At 42.8% G+C, this 21,941-nt stretch overlaps 1 protein-coding gene across 1 annotated transcript; it reads right to left on the bottom strand.

The window, feature by feature from the left end:
* Positions 1-223: 223 nt before the first annotated feature.
* On the bottom strand, positions 224-3,574 carry LOC147891721 (uncharacterized). The gene is made up of 3 exons (XM_087388033.1): positions 3,267-3,574; positions 3,132-3,176; positions 224-3,050 (listed from the first exon to the last, which is right to left on the bottom strand). Exon 3 carries the CDS (start codon positions 2,694-2,696, stop codon positions 753-755), a length of 1,944 nt encoding a protein of 647 aa, XP_087244159.1. The 5' UTR covers positions 2,697-3,050; positions 3,132-3,176; positions 3,267-3,574; the 3' UTR covers positions 224-752.
* Between the last annotated feature and the right edge of the window lie 18,367 nt (positions 3,575-21,941).

The following is a 21,941-nucleotide window of genomic DNA, read 5'->3' as shown; positions in this document are numbered from 1 at the left end:
GGAGAAAAGTGGTCATTGGCTTAGTAGAACAACACTGAAATACAATGCAGCAGCGTGCTGTTGTAGAACAGTAAAATCAAAAGGACTTACCACCCCTGGATCTGATCTGAACCAAGGTGCCTCTGCTGTGGACTGTTGCTGCCCTGGTTTGTAGAGAATTCAGCAACCAAAGGAGAGACAAACTGAAGAGGAAGTGGGAGGACACGTGGGTACTGATGCCTACATATTGATGCTATATTAAGAGCTGGCCTGCATCAAAGTCACTATGGAAAAGAATGAGCACGCTTCCAACCTGTCATGATGACTCATGTCATTCGGTCATCTCCAGTGTGTTCATATAGCAGTCATAAAAGGGCCTTTGCCGTGGGTGTATTAGTGATTGCTACCACCATAAGCATCGCCAAGTTTGTACTTGTGCCACTGTCCAAGCTCCAACCTGTCTGAAGAAAAATATAAAGCAATGAAAATGTCCAGTGTAATATACTTATACTCAATTACAGTTTTAAGGATACTCGTATGAAGCTGACTAATTCTGTCATTCACCATGTTTTTGAAAGCACCAGAAACACCTACAACATAGCTTTATTTAGAATGAAATTCCAAAATCATTTCTATATGCAGGCTACAGATTCTGTGCGCCTGTTCGATTACAAACCACTCTGTAGAGTATATAGCCACACTAAGAGTATATAGCCGCACTATAAAAGCTGTTGGTGTCAAGACAATGTTCATCACTAGAACCGAGCCTTCTCTCATAACTCATAATTCAGAAGATCTTCAATTTTGAACCTCTCTTGCAGGTTGCATTCTTGGAGAGAGAGTAACTTGCTGTGCAGATCATTCTTGGGGTCGTCGAAAAATGGAGTCCTGCAAGCCTTGACAATTTGTTTAAGCTGATCCTGCAGGCTGGCCTCCAGTTTGAAAGCATTCAAGCCCTTCACAACCATAGCAGTTTGAAGCTCTCTCTCTGCTTTGAACCAAGCTTTCCATGCCTGAACAGCTGGTCTCTTCTTTTCCACTTTTTCCCCTTGATCTACTTGAATCTCCATAGGATCATCCACAGGCTGCTCACTGCTTTCATTCTCAATCTCCTCCAGAGCAGCTTGGATGGGCTTGGAAGCAGATTTCTTCACAGAGGATTCAATCTTCTGTGAATCCACCAGATAGGCCCTTGCTTTCTTGCGTTCATCCGACGTCACATTCATATACAGGCTCAGATATGGCAACTTCAATGCTACAGCAAACCCTGCATATTTAGGAGAAATCTTGGCGAGACATATGTCTGTGCCATCCTGTTTCCTCAACTTCACCTGACAATAGATAACCGTTAGATTGTCCATTGTCACCTCCTCATTCTCACCACCAGTAAAGGCAAAGATCAATAAATCAACTCCCCATGTGTGTCTACCACATTTAACTGCACAGTGGCGCTCAAAGCACTTCAGAGCATCATCAAATGTCAGATCAGAGGTCTTCTTGTAAATCCTGTGAAATGAGTTGAAATGCAATCGAGCTTTGGTTAGCAGCCTCTCCTCAGTCAGCTCCCGCTTTCCTTTCCGAATCAGCTCCGATAATGACTCTCCGGCCAAGTGCTTGCAGAAATCATCCACAGTGCACCAGCCATCACCCTGATCTGCTTCACTCATGGCATTTAGCAGGATGAACCTAGCTACAAGCTCCCCTGTATATCCTCTATCAATCCAGCCAGCTGCAAGCCCAGTCACTAATGCACCATAAAGTTCTCGACTCCTTTCCTTTCTATGCAGATAGCTCATGGCCTCAGCTGCAGCCTTTGCAACTATTGGCTCAATGCTCCATGCCGTCCACAGGAGTTCGCGAGATGGAGAAACAGAAACAACTGTGAGGAGATTGTTGGCCACCAGTTTTGAGGCTAGTTTAGAACGGGGATCAACATCAAGCCCAATGCTGACTCCTAACAAAGCCAGTGCAGCATCTCCTGGGATGACGGTACCTGGAGTTGGCCTAGTGATGTACTCAGCCCATTTACCAGCACCTCCCAACAGCTTATCGCGAGCAAGTTGGTACACCTCCTTGAAGGCAGACTGCTTCATATCTTCATCCTGTTCTTTCCCTGTAGGCAAATAAGACCTGAAAGTTGCCCACCACAAAGGCCGTCCATATCTCACAACCCAGTAGGGTCTAACAATGTTGTTGAACATTCTACTAGTGGAGAAGAGCAGCTGCAAATCCTTCTCCAAGACATCTGCTGAGAAGTACCCCCAGATCGGAGGTGCTAGCATATATTTACCGGCAGATACACGGTCAGATGGATCAGCCCAGTCTGGAGCTGCAAAATTTGTTATTTCAGAGGATGTATCCATGAACAGCGATAGAACTCCACATTCTGACATGGAACCGGCTGATCTTCTGACGGAAGGGAAGGAGTTTTGGTCATCAAGATTTCTCACCAGATGGCTAGCTTCATCAAAAACAAATAAAACCTGCAACTTGCCATCTTGTGGGGAAATACCTTTTGGAAAATGCTCAAGAAATATCATTTTAGCCTCCTTTTCCCAGCTGGCCCATATAAGCTCCTTATCCTGGCTTCCTGCCACATCTTTGAGACGGGGTGCTATCCCTTCCAGAAGTTGCTTCATCGTCCCTTTCACTTTCTCCCAATAGTCCTGGCCGTATTTCCTCATCTTCGTCACAAATTCCTTGTTTGGTTTCCCCATTCCTGACCATGTCTGACAATACTGTAAGGCATGCAATGAAGTAAGCCAAAGAGAAGTTCATGCACTCCAGCTGCCCTGGTACGCCCTCAAAAGTGCGGAGACGCTGGTTTGCTTCTTGACAGAACCAATCTGCAATCCAGGACCTTTTGGGATAGCCACTCCCAGATGCAAACGAACAATACACAACCCATACCCCTTGCCGCCACAATTCACACACCGTCCTGGTCTCCCCCCAGCCAGACTGGAAGAGGCCGGCAACTGGAGCATAACCTTCCCCCTCCAATATGTACGTCAACGCCTGATGCAAAGTGTGGACATTGTCCACGTTCCGGTATTCCAGCACGAATGCCCTTTCTGACAGACCACAAGAAGGGGAAATGAAAGCTAGAGTCGGAAATCTTTACCTTTCTTCAGTGGAGTCTGAAAATTTCTCACCTCTGGCGAGATTAGCAACCGCTGGTGTTTCATGCTCTTCTATGCCTGTAATACACAAAATGAACCAATAAAAAGTGAGATCCAAAGACCGATCTCACAAGCAAACAACCAGAAGAGAGTTAAAAACCACGATACCTTGCGACTTCTCCGGTGCGCGAGCATGCACGACGCCAGCGTGCATGTAATCGATCAATGAATCGAGCATGGAAACCGCTGGAACCGGATACCAATCCACCTTCTCCGCGGAACACCAAGCACATACTGGGCACCAAGCACATCGATCAGCCAATCGCAGAAGCGCTGCGTATCTGCAACGACTGTGTGTGGCACGGACATGCGATTCACTCCCGACCTGCTGGCAACAATGAGAGCATCTGTGGCTGTCTCGCGCAACGGATGCACAAACACTTGCACTTCCATTGTGGGGATTCGTTTGGGTTGTGGAAGCGATACACATATTTTGAATCCGAGCAAAAAGAAACTCCTGTTGACTAGCATCTAGGTTTCTATATAGCCTGAATGTTCTACATTCAAACTATCATTAGGGATTTCTTATTTTCAATTGTTCATCATTAGGGAATTTTGGCCCTCTTGTTTCTTGTTGAAGAAGGACAATGACACGTGAGAAAAAGTTGTCTTGACCGATGCTCTCATGTCAAGGCATGGTTAGTGACCATAGCCATTTTAAATAAGGATTCTCAGGTGTTTCTAGTTCAAGAAAGCTAATGATGAGCAAGAAGTTGTCTTGGCTAATGCTCACCTATTTCTCACCTCTACACCTAGGCACCCACACCTACCTTTGGATTGTTGCACTGCCACTATCAGCATTTCCCATACACTCATAGTTGAAGCCAGAATCTGATTGCAAGCATTTAACATGGTGCTTTACAATATGCAAATTGCCTCTAGGAGCCTTGACTTTGGGACCCTACAGAAAGGAGACAAGGAAGGGGATTATAGAAGGAAACCCTTTGCAAAATCGTGTGCCGTCTATTTAATGCACATGGTACCACACCCTTCTTTGCCCATAGCCTCCATGATCACTTCTCCCCCTCATCATAACCATTGTAGCTTTTGTCAACACGTATTTTGAATTGATTAATCCCTTGTTGGCCATTAGCTATCTTGTTAGACTTGGGACATAAGTTGTATTCCAACAACCACCTAGAGTTTGTTAAGACTGAATAGAATGTGTTCTAAATGAGTTTTCTTTTATACTTTCCTCAATCAAGCCTCCTTTCTTGCACTAATGGAAGCTAGAATTGATTTGCGGATGTCACATGCGGCTTTACAATAGGCAAAGGTCTCAAAGATCCTTGGATTTGGGTGACTTGTACAAAGAAAGGGATTATAAAAGGAAATCCGTTGCAAAAAGAGTGTATCATCCCTTTGCCAACCTTAGCCTCCTTGATCACAGTTCCTCGCCCTCACCATTGTCCCTTCTACCGACATGCATTTCAGCTGCCCAATATGAGCATCCATGGACCAAACTTTCCTTTAATAATTCTCTCCATCCTCTAGTCACTCTATTAAAACTTTTCGGTGCCACGTAGCTTGTCTCTCAAAACCAACACGTTGTTGGGTCTTCGGCGAAAGAATCCCCAATTCGATTTCCTCTCACTTCATCGTCATCTCTACACCATGACTCCAACTTCTATTTTTAAATCCATCATACTCTCTAAACTCCATCAACCACACCCTACCTTTAGATTAATGTATAACTATATAGTAGCAACTAATGGACTCTCTCAATACATTGAGTCAATGTTGCTATGTCTTTTAAAGCACATGCCAACCACCTACTCTTGATGCTCATTGCTGAAGTTTTACTTTTGGTCATAACCTATTGCTCACCTCTACACCTAGTCACCCATGCCTACCTTTGGATTGTAGCATTGCCATTATAAGAATTTCCCATACATTAGCACATGCAAGCTCCATGTCTCAATGCTTGTTTCCTATTGCTCACATGTGCACCTAATAAACTACCACACATAGCTAGCCCACCAACTTGTTATTGCCTCAATGCCAAATCCGTCATCAAAAGCAGTGCAACAATAGTGGCAAATCCAATGATTCTGCCTAGATGCCAGATCCATCATCAAAATAGTGGCTTGTTACACGTCTTGCTTGTCCACTACGATTGTGTTCAAGGGTGCAATGCTTTCCTTTTGCTTGAGATCATCAACAATGCCTTTTCAAATTTACCTTTGTCATCTTCTTGCTACAATTGAATGTTCTCGTCATTGACTCATGTGTCAAAATGGAAGCCCAAGTTCTATCTTGAAATTTTGGGGGATTGGACTACATTAATAATACCCCATCAATCTTGGCATGACCACTTGATCTTTATAAACTCTTCACTTGTGTCTTTCCTAATGTACCACATTCGTAGGTTGAGTAACTCTATCAACTTAATTGGTGTAAAATAGATGGAGCCCTTATTTGTCCTCCTAATGGTGCAAACATCTTGTTGCCAGCAATAGTATTTTTCCACTTGCTTTTTAGTTTTTTTTTCCATGTTGTAATCATGTGAACATCCATCTTTGCTTAGGTTTTTCTCCAATCTACCTTCCTTACCAACATGGAAATGGGCTCAAAGGAGATGGCCCCTCCACCACGTGTCAATCAAAACCGTCACAAGGATCTTCTGGTAGGAGATGGGGCATGGTAGATTCGTCTACAACATTGATTGTTGTCAATGTCAAGCATCAACAAATGAAATCACGCTTTTTAATCTCTGACATTTTTACAATCACATTCTTCCATGGAGAACTTGGCCTCTGCTTATATCTCATCCATTTGATCTTGGGCCCCCATAGCTCATACATCTCACCATCCCCCAACCCCCAGCATCCATGCATGGCATTTGTCATCACAACATAGCTACCCCCATCCTCGTACCCCTTCCTAGCTTCAACTATTAGTGCTAACATGAATTATGAGTCCTAAATACTTACAAAGCTCATGTGGTGAGCATCAAGATTGTTGTCAATAAAAGCAACAAAGCATCGAGTGGTAGTGATCAACTATGATGACTCTACTTCCCTTGAAGATTTGGCTCTTTGGACAATCCTTTCTTCAATCAAAGGTCATCAATGCACAACTCCATCAACTTCCTGCATTTCATTACTTCAATGTGAACATTGCATACATCATGATCAAGGACACTATCATCAAGGAAGGAATTCAACTTTCGTCAATGAGCAAATCTTCACCGACTTCAACTCCCCCGCCTACATCAATGAATGTGACAAAAGCATTAGTCAGCATCTAAGGAGCTCATTCGATTACGTTGTCATTAGGGGCTTGTCCCACTTAGCTCTAGAAAAATGATTTCAGCCCAATTACAAAGACTCCGAAGTCCTCTAGATCTTTTTATTATTCACAACCCAAGGAATGTCCATTCGATAGTTAACTTTAAATTAACATAAACATTGCCAACATCTGCATTGTGGTTTCATTAATGCTTGTATCATGGATGACCTATTATTCACCTCCACTTCATATCCAATTATTGCGCTCTCCAACATCGCGTGTAAGTCTTGCAGAGCAAAATTAACCTTGAGAACATATTCATATATCAATCGAAACCGTTTTAGTTATGTGTGGGCTTGCGTGCATTCTTAGCCCAGAATCTGCTTGGCTTCTGTTTGGCCTGGCCCTTGAGCGAAGGAAAAAGATGAATGATCTTGTTCTTTTTTATTAGTTATTTGCTCTGCACTTCCTTTCTAAATTGACATACCAAATACTCCTACACTTCCGACCTGGCCACCATAAGAATATTTGTGAAGAGCAAAACAAACTACCATCCTCTAGCTGCACTGCGAGCGCGTGGCCGATAGTTGGTAAACTAAATGGAGACTACTCTTTTGAAGGCTAAGGAAGGGTTCTCAACAGGAATGCAACACAACCTTTGTTCCAACAAACGATAACACAGGCTGGCCATTAGCTTTATCGAGATAAATTTGAGCAGTTAAGAAAAGAAATATACAAAATCAAAATGCAATAAAAGCCATCCATGCTTTTTAATTTTGGGTTCACTCTATGGGCAAGGGATTATCTCACAGAGAGAGAGAGAGAGAGATTACATCAAGGGGAAGGAAGCTTTATGCCTGAAGGTGACCAACGTTGCACAGACAATCTAGGAACAAAAAGTGATGGATCTCGGATCTCTGCAATAGCTTTTCTTGCTGTCTTTGAAGCTCTGATTGAGGTTGACCCTACTAAATCCTCCCTACAACTCCCTCCTTCCTCCCCTCCCCCCACTTGAGCCCCTCCTCCGCCACACCTTCCCTATTCAAAATCCCATCCTTTTCTCGAACTCTGTAAATGTTCCTTGAGCAGCTCCACCTAGTCAATACTCCATTTGCATCTGAACAAACATTCAATGAAACATTGTCGGAGAAAATTGGATTAATGTCTAGCAATAGCTCCCATAAGGCTTTATACATATCCCGAATCTTCAAGAGCTTATCTAATGGCCTCCTACATATGGATATGGCCTCCCCAAAGCTTAGTAGATACTTCATGCTGCCCTTCGCTAGGTCCCATTCTCCTGCCATGGATTCATGCCTGCAAAACCAAATTTACAGTGATGATGCCCTTGATCTCAAAAATTTTGACATACCTGACACATTGACTCTCAAGTGGATGTGAGAGGAAGCTTTATTGGCAAGCGTTGAAAATACGTTGCTTTTGACAACACTCTCGACACCCTCCCTCCTTTGGCTCCCAGAGTAAGCACCACTTCACAGAATGTGTAAAGCATGCAAGGTATAATATTGTGTTTTCGAGTACGTCATGGAAATGTGCATGGGGACAGAAGCCAATTGAAATGCCACAATGTGCTAACCTAGTAACATCACGCATAATATGATGCCCATCAAGTAACTTGTTCAGAGCGAAATGAAGAAACAACCCCCGTTGTTGAATGATCATGACGATGACGTGATGAGGCAACACTTTTGCTTCTTCAAGAGATGAGATGTCTTTGCAATGCTATAGTAGAAGTAGCCATGGGTCATCCAAGATATTCAAGGAGTGGAGCCGAGCTCAAGAAGCAAAAGTCTTGACATCTGACCTTTGCTGCTGCTACATGACTCGCTCTGAAAATGGTGGCTCGGTTTTGAAGTGTGTTCTTCAGCCTCTATAGCCATAAAGGTTTCGATAGCTTTCGAACTCGATTTGAAGCCTAGAGGAAACCGACCTCCAATTGGGTCTCATGTAAGAAAACAATACAACATCTGTGCTCAACAGATAATAGGATCAAAAATTTAATTTCTGTAAAATTGATACAATAGATGGCGCTGCCTCCCAGCCGTGCGCTCCTGTGTGAGAAGCTTCGATGGCATGCTGGAAACAGTAGAGGACGGAGGCTGGATGCTAAGGAATCAGGGTTGTTGTAGCCAGTGATAAATATGGGCTTCACGGGCTTGCTCTTATATAGCCACCAGTCGTAGTCGGTTAGACCCAATGAGGAGACCGACCAAGTCGGCCCAAAACGGCCGACTAGAGGTCGGCCCCGAAATAGGTACCGACCACACGTTAGAACCGTGGTGCAGAATAGAGCAATTGACCTATGGTTGCCGTTCCATCCAGGATCATTTGGGGCTCCAAACGGGCCCCGCAACCCGAGAGTGGGCTGCCCTGAGAAATGCTCCATCTAACCTCAGTGCGGTCAGTCATGGGATGCCTTCCCGCACTTGCATGTAGCCTAGTTGGTGGTGTGCCAACTCTATCTGAAGTCGTCTAGCCATCAGGCCACACATGGCCCCCATCTGGTGTCCAAACCAGGATCTACCGGATAACCGAGCTACTCAAATGCCTTCTCATATGGGGGGCTTACAAGTAGAGTTGGCTAGTTCCCGCGTATTTACACGAGAGTGGAGCCTTGATATCTAACATCTCACCCTCCTAATCCCTTGCATTCTTCTGATGTGAAAATGGGTGATCGCCCTCGAGCTCATGGCTACTATTTGGTGCAAGCCGCTACCAAAGACGATGTGCCTGAGAAGCGGCTTTCAGAAGTTCCTTGGCAAGCCTAGTTCTTACTGAGCATGGAAGGTATTCATGCTCCATTCACCATGGATTTTCCCAAGCTATAGGCACGTTTGACCGGGAAAGAGCTCAATGCTTCTAGGTATGTAGTCCTCAATGGTTATCCAGTCATCGCCTCATCATAGGCATGCTTCACTCCATGCTGAGAAACGGTATACTCATGGATAAATTCAGAATGGCTCCTATGAAGGAATGGCGTAGCAAAATCCAAAGTGGAAGTGAATCGCTTGCTTCAGCAAAGGTTGCACGCAGGGCAAGGTTGTAAGTAGGGACGGAGGGAAGTTTTTTCCACAGCAATCGGGTCTCAACGGGCAAGGAGTAGAAGACATATAGTGGCAATGGGTATATTAATGTAGAGAGCAATTGGAATTTTAGGTTTCAGGACTAAGACTCATGAGCTAGAGCCTGACAACACAGGTGCTTCTTAAAGACAATATGCATGTCTCCCATTTGATTGCCACGTGAAAGTTGCCTTTCATAAAAGATAAAAGATGCTCGAACACAGTATTAGATAAAGTGGGACAAAAGTTGCATTTTGGGAATTTCAAAATTGGGTGGATTTCATTAAAATTGGGAAAGGCTTCATTAAATTTGGGAAAATTTCCATTATTATGAAAAACTTCATTGGTTGTGAAATAGTTCATTGCGTATAAAAACCGGAACAAAGCATTTGTGGCAGAGTTTGAAAATCATGTATTTGGTGGTGTTAATAAACACCGTCTAGGGACAACATGTATATTTTACTTGAGGTGTTAATAAACACCAGTTGGTGGTGTTAACAAACACCATGCATAGTGAGCTCTGCTAGAAACAAAGCAGTTGTTGGTGAAGGTCAGCTTCTGAAAATTAAGATAACAACAATTGAGAAACATCACATGAGAACACACCTTACAATGGAAGTTTGGGAGATTAAGAGGGAGAAAATCGAGACCATTTTCTATGCTCTGATACCAAGCAAGCTCTCCTGTGCTTTGATACATATGCTCTGTGGAATCTTGATCTTCTTGTGTCTATTTATGGAATTTGATGTCCATGACCAGACAATTGCATCAATACACTCCCATACCTGTGGATCCAACCTATACTTGTTCCAGCAATCAACATAGGCATCTGCATCACTGAGCCCCTTTCTCTTAACTGATGGTGCCCAATACTGAATTAATAATTTCTTGAAATTAGGAGAAGCAGCATCCATCTCGGCACTTGATATGGCAACCCCAAGCCATATGGGGTATATAGGATCTGATGGCCTCACCAAGACGAAGTCACCTTGCTTAACATCCACCATTGATCTAAACTCTTCCCTCGGCTTACCTTTTAGAGGCCCACAATAGTGATCATTCCATTCCTCATAGCCTTGGAAATCATTAATGCAAGCATCTATATCATCCTCCTCATCAGGAGATTGTGTTCTTGGCCAAAACTTTCTGTACACTCCTATCTCTGAGATGTTTTCCTGTTCGAGCTCATTGATCATGGTTTTCCAATAGTCTATCACTGGCCTAATGTAGGACTCATAGGATGCAGTCTTTCCACTTGCACATCTCTCCCAAAACTTAATGTAATCCTTTACCCCTGATATTACTTGCAAGTGATCTCTCACAAATGCAGCCATTGGCAGTATATCTGGACAACCTATTGGGAACAATGATCGACCCTCATTATCTTTCTTCCATAGCTCAATTCCCCCTTCAATGGGCATCCAATTCGGTGATTTTGGATGCACCTTGTACTACATCATTGGTCTGTCACCTTGCATGTAAAATCAAAATTGTAATGGCTTTGCATGTCCAACTAGCATTTCTTGCCCATCACATAGGTAGCCATCCACATAATCCTTGAAGTTAGGCACCCGTGTAACAACAAATGGTGCCGGTGAAGATGATGTACATTTTTTGAATGTATCCATCAGATGTGGGAAAGTGAATGTTTGTCCCACCCGCAAGCTCTCAGAAAACCTGTTGAACATTGCATCAATGTCCTCATGTGTGTGCCCTACCATCAAGAAGCCCAATTGAACTGTCTTGAAAATGCCCCTTGCTACAAGAAGAGAAAGGTATGCAAACAAGTATCTATTTTTGTTCCCAGACCCACAATTATGTAGTTGGAGTAGCAAGTTCTCTGGCAACTTTTGGAATGGTGGCTCAATAGCAACACTCCGCTCTAAAGAGGGTGGGTTTTCTCTTGTATTTGATGGAAAAAAATTCATACATGTGTCTGTAGCCCTTGCAATGGAAGTTGTCATGGCCTCCGTGACAGACTTTGGGTCACTTTCTGATACAGTTTCTAGATTTGCATTTGTGATCGTGACATCTACATTTTCAGACAAGCTAGCTCCACTTGTGGAAACATGTGCACCTTTAGAACTGTAATGGGAGTCCAAAGCGTTTCTTGAACATAGAGCATTCAAAAGGTGAGCATTGCTTCTAGGAATCCCATTGGTAGCAAGGTCTCCAAGGTCATGCATATCCATCCTCTCGAGGTTGCGCAAACAAATTGAGAGCGATCCAATCATCAGGTTGGGATTAGATGGCCACAAACCATTGAGGGTGAAGTGTCCATAATGACCGTTTCCATGCCCATCGGTAATCATTCCAATGAGTGAAACTTGTAATTGCCATGCAGAATCGGTGTCCTTGGACCTCACCTAAAGTCTTGGAATTGCCGTCTTTTTTTGGTCCATCTTATCATGGATTATGCATACATACTTTTTTGGATCCATCTTGGAGTACCTACGCCATGCATAGTATAAGTTCCTACAACTTTGTTGCTGTATCATATGCATCTTTCTCTCTTCCATTAGCGAATTGCACTCATCTTGACTTTTTGTGGCTGCCAATTGAGCCTTGATCCGGCTGCACAAGCTACATTTAGAGAATTCACTCGTCTTAGCAAGGGCTACATTTTTTAAGTCTGATTTCCAAATCCTGCCAAATGTGGATGTGGATAGGCTCTGATAACCACGTTGATTAAGTGAAGTGTTGACCTCACGTAGGACGTCTATCTTCTTATACACTTCAGGTATCACTTGCTGTGTCTCTCTAGAACCATCCTGCATGGTTCTACTCTTGTGAGGCATATGCTCTGTGCTATTATCCACAAAGTGTTGAATGAGAGCCCTTCCCATACCTATGTGCTCCCTGCTCCTCCTCATAATCCCTGAATTGCCATGCACATATCATTGCACACCACTCTCAAATTGCTCCCTGTATTGATAAAATGATGTCCTTGGAATTCCATGCATCTCATACCATGCTCTACAACAGACATCCCGACCGTGTATCCTGAAGTTGTAGCATATCCTCCCTGTGTAGTCATGATGCAAGCTGTTGACAACACATCGTATATAAAGTTTGTATGAGACTCCAAGGAGCTGCCCCAAAAGTTCTTCCTTAGATTCATTAAGAGATCTCGCTCTGCATGTTGGCAACACCTACTCCCACAACAATTGATGGAAGAAACCTGCTGCACCGAATCTAGTGACATTTTGTACATTGGTGTTGTAGGCTGTCTTTGTTTAGGCACCCTGTTAATGAAAGTGTACCTTCTTTTCTTTGATGTTGGATCATCCCTTTTCAACATTTGATCATTGACCAACTCATCTATACTAGCAACGTGGTCCATGGGCACATATTGTTGCAATGGGCTTCCTTCAAGTAAGGTAATCTGCTTGATGGGCCACTTTACTAGGCTAAGAGAGCCAACATCTTGCATAGAAGACCCTAAGTCACTTCCTCTAATTTGTTCTTTCTTTTCAATACCCACACCAATGTAATCGTTACCCAATAGGTCCCCTGTGTGAAGATAGTGGGAGAGAGGGAAGGAGTCTCACTTGCGGCTTTCTCACATACACAATGGGGGAATACACACAAAGGTGGAGGCTGAAAACAGTTTTCCTCTTCTTAGTTGTGAAAGCCAAAAGAACTCTAGTACAAAGAAAATAGAAGAACCCTATATGTGTCTCAAACCAAACTCAACTAAGGTGGCATACTAACTGAGCCACAAACTAGAGTAGATAAGGATAGCTGTCATCCAGCTATTATTCATGGGCGGTGTACCAACCGCATCTCCAGCTAACAAGTCGGTGACATAAATACACAATGGTCACCCTGGCATATCGTGAGTGGAGCTCGATATCTCAACACCCTGAGCCTCTAGTCTCGCTCTTGAGCTTAGTCCCTCTTGAGCTTACAGCTTCTCCTGAGCCTTCAGCTTCTTCGGAGGCTTCAAAGGTTAGTGCTCTCTCTAGGGAGAGCACCGTGCATTCACATGAAGCATTATTAAGTATCATATTTACTTTATTTTAAAAAGGTTCATCAATCAACAATTGGAGTAGAAAAGACAGCAGTACAAACAAATGACGTGTTTTTCAAGTAAGTTAAATTTATTTATTTTTCTAACTGAGCCACAAACTAGAGTAGATAAGGATAGCTATCATCCAGCTATTATTCGTGGGCGGTGTACCAACCGCATCTCCAGCTAACAAGTCGGTGACATAAATACACAATGGTCACCCTGGCATATCGCAAGTGGAGCCCGATATCTCAACACTCCCCCTCAAGCTCAATCCCAATTCCTGCACACCAAGCAGGTCTCTGAACTTGCGCAGCTTCTCTGCGCCCAATGCTTTCGTGAATATGTCAGCTACCTGATCCTCTGTGCTGACATAAACTAGATCAATAAGACCTAGTAACACTTTCTCCCGCACATAGTGATAATGCACCTCAATGTGCTTTGTTCTAGCATGAAAGACTGGGTTCTTTGCCAAGTGTATATTGCTCATGTTGTCACAATAAATGACAACTAGCCCACCTGTAGACTGATGCATATCATAAAGTAGCTTATGCAACCAAGCTACCTCACATGCAGCCATTGTTGCACCCCTGTACTCAGCCTCTGTGCTCAACAAGGCAACTGTAGGCTGTTTCTTGCTGCTCCAAGTGACTGCAGCACTCCCAAAAGAGAACACATATCCACTGGTAGATCGTCTATCAAAAATACTACCAGCCCAATCAACATTAGTGTATCCATGCAACTGTATCTGAACCCCAGCCTTATAAAATAGTCCATACTGCAATGTGGACTTCACATACCTGAGTATGCGTCTAGCCGCATCCAAATGCGGTTTCCTTGGAGCTTGCATAAACTGACTTACCAATCCTGTTGCATAGCTTAGATCTGGCCTGGTAATGGTCATATAAATCAAACTTCCTACTATGCGTCTGTACATAGTAGGGTCTTCCAAAAGCTCACCTGCATCTGTGCTCAGCTTCACATTCTGCTCCAAAGGAACTGAAATAGGCTTACAGCCTGTCATCCCATATTTGGACAGCATGTCCAATCCATACTGCCTCTGCAAGAGCTGTATCCCACTTGGTGATCTAATCACCTCAATGCCCAAGAAATAACGCAGCTCTCCCAAATCCTTCATCTCAAACTTCTGCCTCAATAGCATTTTCACATGAAGGATATCTTCATCACTATCACCTGTGATGATCAAATCATCAACATAAATGACCAGCAGCATAATCCCTTTCTCTGTTTTTCTCACATAGAGTGAGAAATCTGCCTTGGAAATCTGAAAGCCAATAGTGACAAGATACTATCCTATCTTGTCAGACCATGCTCTAGGTGCTTGCTTCAAGCCATACAAGGCTTTCTTCAACCTGCAAACAAACTCAGGATGAATAGCATGAACATAACCTGCTGGCTACTCCATAAGGACCTCTTCTTGCAAATCACCATGCAAGAAGGCATTCTTTACATCCATCTGATGTAAAGACCATCCCTTTGATGCAGCCATAGCAATGGCTGCTCTTACGGTTGCCATCCTTGCAACCGGACTGAAAGTTTCTTCATAATCAATGCCATATGTCTGTGCATACCCCTTGACAACTAATCTTGCCTTGTATCTATTCACAGAACCATCTGCATTGTGCTTGATCTTATAAACCCACTTCCAGCCAATTGCATTCTTGTCTTTAGGCAAAGGCACCAATTCCCATGTAGCATTTGCATCCAAGGCATCCATTTCTTCATCCATGGCTTTCTCCCATTTTTCATTTCCCATGGCTTGCTCAAAAGAAGTGGGTTCTGGTTCATGTATCACTTTGACCATATAGGCATAGTGAATGGCTGTAAATCCATCATATTTCAGCCTATCCACAGGATACCTAACCCTGGTAGACCTGCGCAAAATAGGCTCACTTCCAGGTGCTCTCAAAACATCCCTGGTCTTCCTTACTCCAGGTGTAACAACAAAAGGAATACCCAACTCATCATCAATGCTCTGCTCTGAGCCACTGGATTCATCATCCACATAAGAGTGACCTGCATTCACATCAAACATGGGCTGATCTACCTTCTCTTTTCCTTTTCGTGATACCTGCGTACCACTATCTGCATTGCTTTGAGGAGATTCTCCTGATCTCAATCTGCCTGTCCATGGCGAAGTATGTGAACCACTGCTAGAGGACACTGCAGGTCCACTGATATTTTGTGATTGCTACTGTGAATTTTGTGCAGCATTACCATTTTGTGCATCTACATCAATCATAACATTTACTGGTTTATACCAGCTGCTCATCTCATCAAAAACAACATCTCTGCTCACTGTGAACTTACGTGTAGAAGGGTTATAGCATCTATACCCTTTCTGCTGCAGAGAATAACCAATAAAGATGCACTTCTCAGCCTTTGGATCCAACTTGGACCTCAACTCATCTGGCACATGAACATAGGCAATGCAACCAAAAATTTTCAAATGAGAAATGTCTGGTTTCCTACCAGTATACATCTCCTCCGGCGTCATGCCATGTATTGTTGTAGTGGGTCCTGTTCATTATATAAACTGCTGTAGCAACTGCTTCAACCCAATAATAATCTGGTAGATCTTTTTCATTTAGCATGGCCTGAGATACCTCTCCAATATGCCTGCTTTTCCTTTCTGTAATTCCATTTTGCTGTGGGGTATGACTGCATGAATATTGCTACTTTATGCCATGCTCCTGCAGGAACCTTGCAAACTCATTTGAGAGGTACTCTCCCCCTCCATCTGACCTTAGGCATTTTATTTGCAGGCCTGTTTCTTTTTCAACCATAGCTTTAAAAGCTTTGAAGTGCCCAAACACTTCACTTTTCTTTTTTATAAAATACACCCAAAGTTTTCTGCTGAAGTCATCAATAAATGTGACAAAATAGTGACAGCCTCCAATGGATGCAGCTTTAGTAGTCCACACATCAGAGTGGATTAATTCCAATGGCTTTTTACTCTCTTGAACATGCTTAGGAAATGGTTTCCTTGCCTATTTTCCAAATTGACAGGCTTCACACACCTTATGCATTTCTGCAACCTTGAATTTAGGCAATCCTGCAACAATATTTTGGGCCTGCATTGATTTAAGTCGCTGTACATTAACATGACCAATGCGTTTATGCCATATATCAATATCTGCAACTACACCGGTCCCATGTGCAAACATTGCTGCACTCAATTCAGGCATGTCCGCATCCAGCATAAACATCCTTTCTTCTTTCCTTTTGCTATCAAGCGACCATTATTTTTCATATCCTCAACAAAACATCCATGAGGATTGAATCTGACCTGCAAGCCCTGCTCACCATTTGACCAACAGAAACTAGGTTCTTGGTGATGTTCGGGACATGAAATACATCAGACAAGTATTTCTTTTTCCCATCCTGCATAGACAAAGGAATTTTGCCAATCTGCACAATAGGATGTGCAGTATCATCACCAGTCTCCACAAATCTTGGTTTTTCCATTTTCCTTGCATCCTGCATCCATTCAGCATGACCTGTCATGCGGTTTGATGCACCTAAGTCAACATACCACACATCATTGCTTTCTTCTGCACTTGTCACAGAATTTGTCATATGCTGTACCATAAACAAATGTTCATTTCTGTCATCACTCTGTCTACTAGAGGATGCATAATTGCCTTGCTGCAATTTTCCATTCATAATGTCATTTTGCTTTTTGTAGCAGTCTTTTAGCCATATGCCCCATTTTACCACAGTAGTAGCATTCAACATTGCTGTTTGCATTTTGGCCTCTCTGCCATCCACCACGACCTCTTTGGCCCCCCCTGCCTCTAGAGTTACCGCGTCCTCTTGCATAGGACTGGTTTTCTTGAGTTTGCTGCATATTCTGATTTCTACCACGGCCTCCAGATCGGCCTCCTCTACCTCTGCCTCTACCCCTTCCAGCATTTGAGTAGAAGACAGTTACTTTTGAGGTTCCTCCTGAAGAAGATGCACCACCATTTCTCTACTCTTCAGAAATTAGAAGAGCAATCAACTCCTCAAAATCACGCTTTTTTTCATGGACGGCAATGGATGTCCGGAACTGTGCATAATCCTTTCCTAGACCATTCAAGGTCACAGAAACTAAATCGTCATCATCCACTGGCGACCCAATGGAAGCAAGTGCATCCGCAATTTTCTTCACCTTCATGTGGTAGTCATTGATGCTCATATTTTCTCTCTGCACATTGTGCAGCTCCTGCTTGAGCTACATTTTCCTGGCCTGCGTATTTGTGCTGTACATTTTAGCCAAAGTGTCCCATGCCACCTTTGGCGTACTTGCATCCTGAATATGCACAATCATTGAATCTGAAATACTGATAGACAACCAGTACATAACTTTTCTGGCTCTCTCATGCCATCCTTTAAATGCCTGCATTTCCTGTTGATTGGGAACATTAGGAAGAACTGGTTCTTCTTCATTTCCTGTAATGAACTCCCAGTAGCCTTTTCCCATAAGGAAATTCATCATTCTAAACTTCCATGCTTGGAAGTTGTTCTTGTCAAGCTTTTCAATGACAATCTGTGAAAGAGAATCAGACGCCATTACAAAACACTGCAAAATATTCTGTCACTGCAAAAAACACAGCTTCTGCCCCACAAGGGCAAATCTGCAAACCTGACGAAAGTGGTTTTTGACCACACAATCACTTGCTAGTGACGATTTTGCATCAGGCAATAAGGATGATTCTGCAACTCCCAATATCTCTGCGCACAGGCATACAATGCAATTTCTTTGGTAACTTTTCACCGACCTGCAGAACAGTGGTCGCAGAGCAAAAACAGGGCCTTTTTCTGAGTGCCTGCGAAGAACTTCCACCTCCAAAACGGGCCCCGAAATGACCTCGAATCAGAAAAATAAAGTCACCAAGGGCTTCGCCTTCTCCCGCAGCATATAATGCCCTCTCGCCACACCGCAAAGGGCGTCTCAATCTGAGACAGTGCACTCTTGCACTTCTGGCTGTGCTACCTGCAGAGATTTCCTCCAAACTCGAAAAAGGAAAGCAACACTAGTCCTCTTACCAGGACACTGCAAACTTGGTTTGCTTTCTTGAGCTCCTTACCACGAACAAGGCTCTGATACCATGTGAAGATAGTGGGAGAGAGGGAAGGAGTCTCACTTGCAGCTTTCTCACATACACAATGGCGGAATACACACAAAGGTGGAGGCTGAAAACAGTTTTCCTCTTCTTAGTTGTGAAAGCCAAAAGAACTCTAGTACAAAGAAAATAGAAGAACCCTATATGTGGGTCTCAAACCAAACTCAACTAACTAAGGTGGCATACTAACTGAGCCACAAACTAGAGTAGATAAGGATAGCTGTCATCCAGCTATTATTCGTGGGCGGTGTACCAACCGCATCTCCAACTAACAAGTCGGTGACATAAATAAACAATGGTCACCCTGGCATATCGCGAGTGGAGCTCGATATCTCAACACCCTGAGCCTCTAGTCTCGCTCTTGAGCTTAGTCCCTCTTGAGCTTACAGCTTCTCCTGAGCCTTCAGCTTCTTCGGAGGCTTCAAAGGTTAGTGCTCTCTAGGGAGAGCACCGTGCATTCACATGAAGCATTATTAAGTATCATATTTACTTTATTTTAAAAAGGTTCATCAATCAACAATTGGAGTAGAAAAGACAGCAGTACAAACAAATGACATGTGTTTTTCAAGTAAGTTAAATTTATTTATTTTTCTTAATTAGTATGGCAATGACGATAACGTTTTTGGATATTTTTCATAAAGATAATAATGACATTAGATGCCAAATTCTTTTTATTGAAAAAAATATATGAGATTATGTATTGAAGTTTCAGTCTCCCGGGAAAACATATAAGATCACACCTTCCCCCACAGTATTCGTTTTGCTCTCATCCCATAAGACAACCTTTTTCTCTTTCCAAGATTCACGAATGAAATTGTCAGTTTCTAATGAAGAAACTGGCATTGCCTCAACATAAGGTCGCTTAGGCTCACTTGGTGCAGCTTCTTTAGTTACCGCATCATCTAAAGAATCACCAACATGTTTTAGAGAGCCCTTAGGCCACTTGACAATGCTCCAAATTGCCTCACCAACAAGCACTGCATCCATAGTGGGAAATGGCAAGAGTATTTCACTATTGATAGACTTCTTCACTATCACCGATACATTTTTTGTCCCAATCTTCACACCACTATAGTAGGCCTCCGGATCTATTGCACACACTCCACCAATTCCAACCACTTCATTCCCCACCATCATCATGACCTTGTCCCCACTTCTGATAGCCATCCCCTGTCATTACGATTACGGAGAATTAATTATGAACAAATTACAACCAAAGAATTTCATAAGACCATCAAACATGTCCTTCTAGAGGGGAAGAATGGCATTGTTGCAAATCTCTAGAATGCATGAATGAGTCTATACAAAATTTTCATGAAAGCATGAATTATTTCCCTAAAAATTTTAGCAATTTGATAAAACTTTTTCTAAAGCATAAATTATTTTCACCATCGTCATGACCTGATTCATGCATCTGATAGTAGCCATCCCCTCTCATTATGATGACAGGAAATTGATTATGAACAAACTACAACCAAAGAATTTCATAAGACCAACAAAGTTGTCCTTGTAGTGGGGGAGAATGGCACCAGTGCCATTCTCCATGTGGGATTGTGGGAATGGCATTGGTGCCATTCTCCATGTGAATTCGGCTTTCCTATGGAGAATTGCATATCCCATCTTTGAAAAGGGGAATGGCACCAGTGCCATTCTCCCCATGCATTGACTTGAGAAAAACATTTGTTTTCATAAGAGGAGAACAGACTAGTGCCATTCTTCCTTTGGAAGACAAAATTTTGACTTGGGACTTTGCCTTGGGAGAATGCCAATGGTGCCATGCTCCCTTTGCAAAGCCAAAATTTTATATTAGGACATTGCAATTATGAAGGCAAACTTTGAATCAAGACATTGCATTGGGAGACTGGCACTCGTGCCATTTTCCCTTTGCAAAGCCAAGATTCTGAATCATGACATTGCAATGGGAGAATGGCACTAGTGCCATACTATCTTTGTGAAGTAGAAATTTTAATCACGACATTGCATGGGGAGAATGGCACAGCCAAAGTTTTGAATTGGGACATTACAACGGGTGCCATTCTCCCTTTATGAAGGCAAACTTTGAATCAAGACATTGCATTGGGAGACTGGCACTCGTGCCATTTTCCCTTTGCAAAGCCAAGATTCTGAATCATGACATTGCAATGGGAGAATGGCACTAGTGCCATACTATCTTTGTGAAGTAGAAATTTTAATCACGACATTGCATGGGGAGAATGGCACAGCCAAAGTTTTGAATCGGGACATTGCAACGGGAGAATGGCAGTGGTGCAAATTTTAAATTTTAAATTTTTGGCTTTGTAATAGGAAAATGGAGAAATGGAATGTCCTGATTCAAAATTTTGGCTTCACAAATGTAGAAGGGCACCAGTGCCATTCTCCCATTGGAATTAGTGGAATGTCAATCTATAGGTTTAGTTTGTCTAGATTACCACTAGCGGAGAATGGCAGTGATGCCAATCTCTTCCTGGCAACTACATAATGACACTGAGATCATCAAACTCACATGTGGAATGGAATCGGACACCACTCTCCTATGATCACAGTCTCCGCTCTATAGAGTTCATATGGATTTGTGTCAATCTCTGTGGAGAATGGCAGTGGTGCCAATCTCATACCATGACCTGAAAACATGCACAAGTAATCCTAAACTCACATGTGCATTTGCACTTTTGCCATTATCCTACTGTAGCCAATAAAATTAGTGGAATGTCAATCTATAGGTTTAGCTTGCCTAGATTACCACTAGTGGAGAATGGCAATGATGCCAATCTCATGCTGGCACCTACATAATGACACTGAGATCATCAAACTCACATGTGCCATTTTGACTCTGTGAAGCCAAAACTTTGAATCTGGGAGATTGGCACTAGTGCCATTTCCCCTTTGCACAGCCAACATTTGAATCGGGAAATCACAATGGGAGAATGGCACTGGTGCCATTCCCCCTTTTCAAAGCCAAAGTTTTGAATTGGGACATTGCAATGGTAGAATGGAAGTGGAGCGAATTTAGAAATTTTTAGCTTTGCAAAATGGGGAGATTGGAGGATGGTAGTAGTGCCATTCTCCCATTGCAATGCCAAAACTTGAGACCATAGACTTTGTGTGTGTGTGTGTGTGTGTGTGTGTGTGTGAACGTGGTATTCATTTGAAACCATACACTATTTTACTTCCATTTATTCATATATGTGGTAAAGTTGATCGATATTACTTTATGAAACCTAGCTCGTTATGTGAGTTTATTCACATTATTTTGGTTATGCTAGGTTGGTTAAGTTACAAATTTTTATGTTAGAGTATGTTTTTCTTGATCAAGGTCCAAGTAATGTAA

Source organism: Dipteris shenzhenensis, chromosome 17 (genome assembly GCF_047967505.1).
Source record: "Dipteris shenzhenensis isolate YYH24624 ecotype China chromosome 17, Dip_SZ_1.0, whole genome shotgun sequence".
In the NCBI taxonomy this organism is placed as follows: Eukaryota; Viridiplantae; Streptophyta; class Polypodiopsida; order Gleicheniales; family Dipteridaceae; genus Dipteris; species Dipteris shenzhenensis.
Note: the sequence above shows the minus strand (reverse complement) of the source record. Positions and strands in the feature narration are given on the sequence as shown.

Coding starts and splice junctions, on each gene's coding strand:
- LOC147891721 (XM_087388033.1), bottom strand. CDS start 2,696: ATGGGGAAACCAAACAAGGAATTTGTGACGAAGATGAGGAAATACGGC.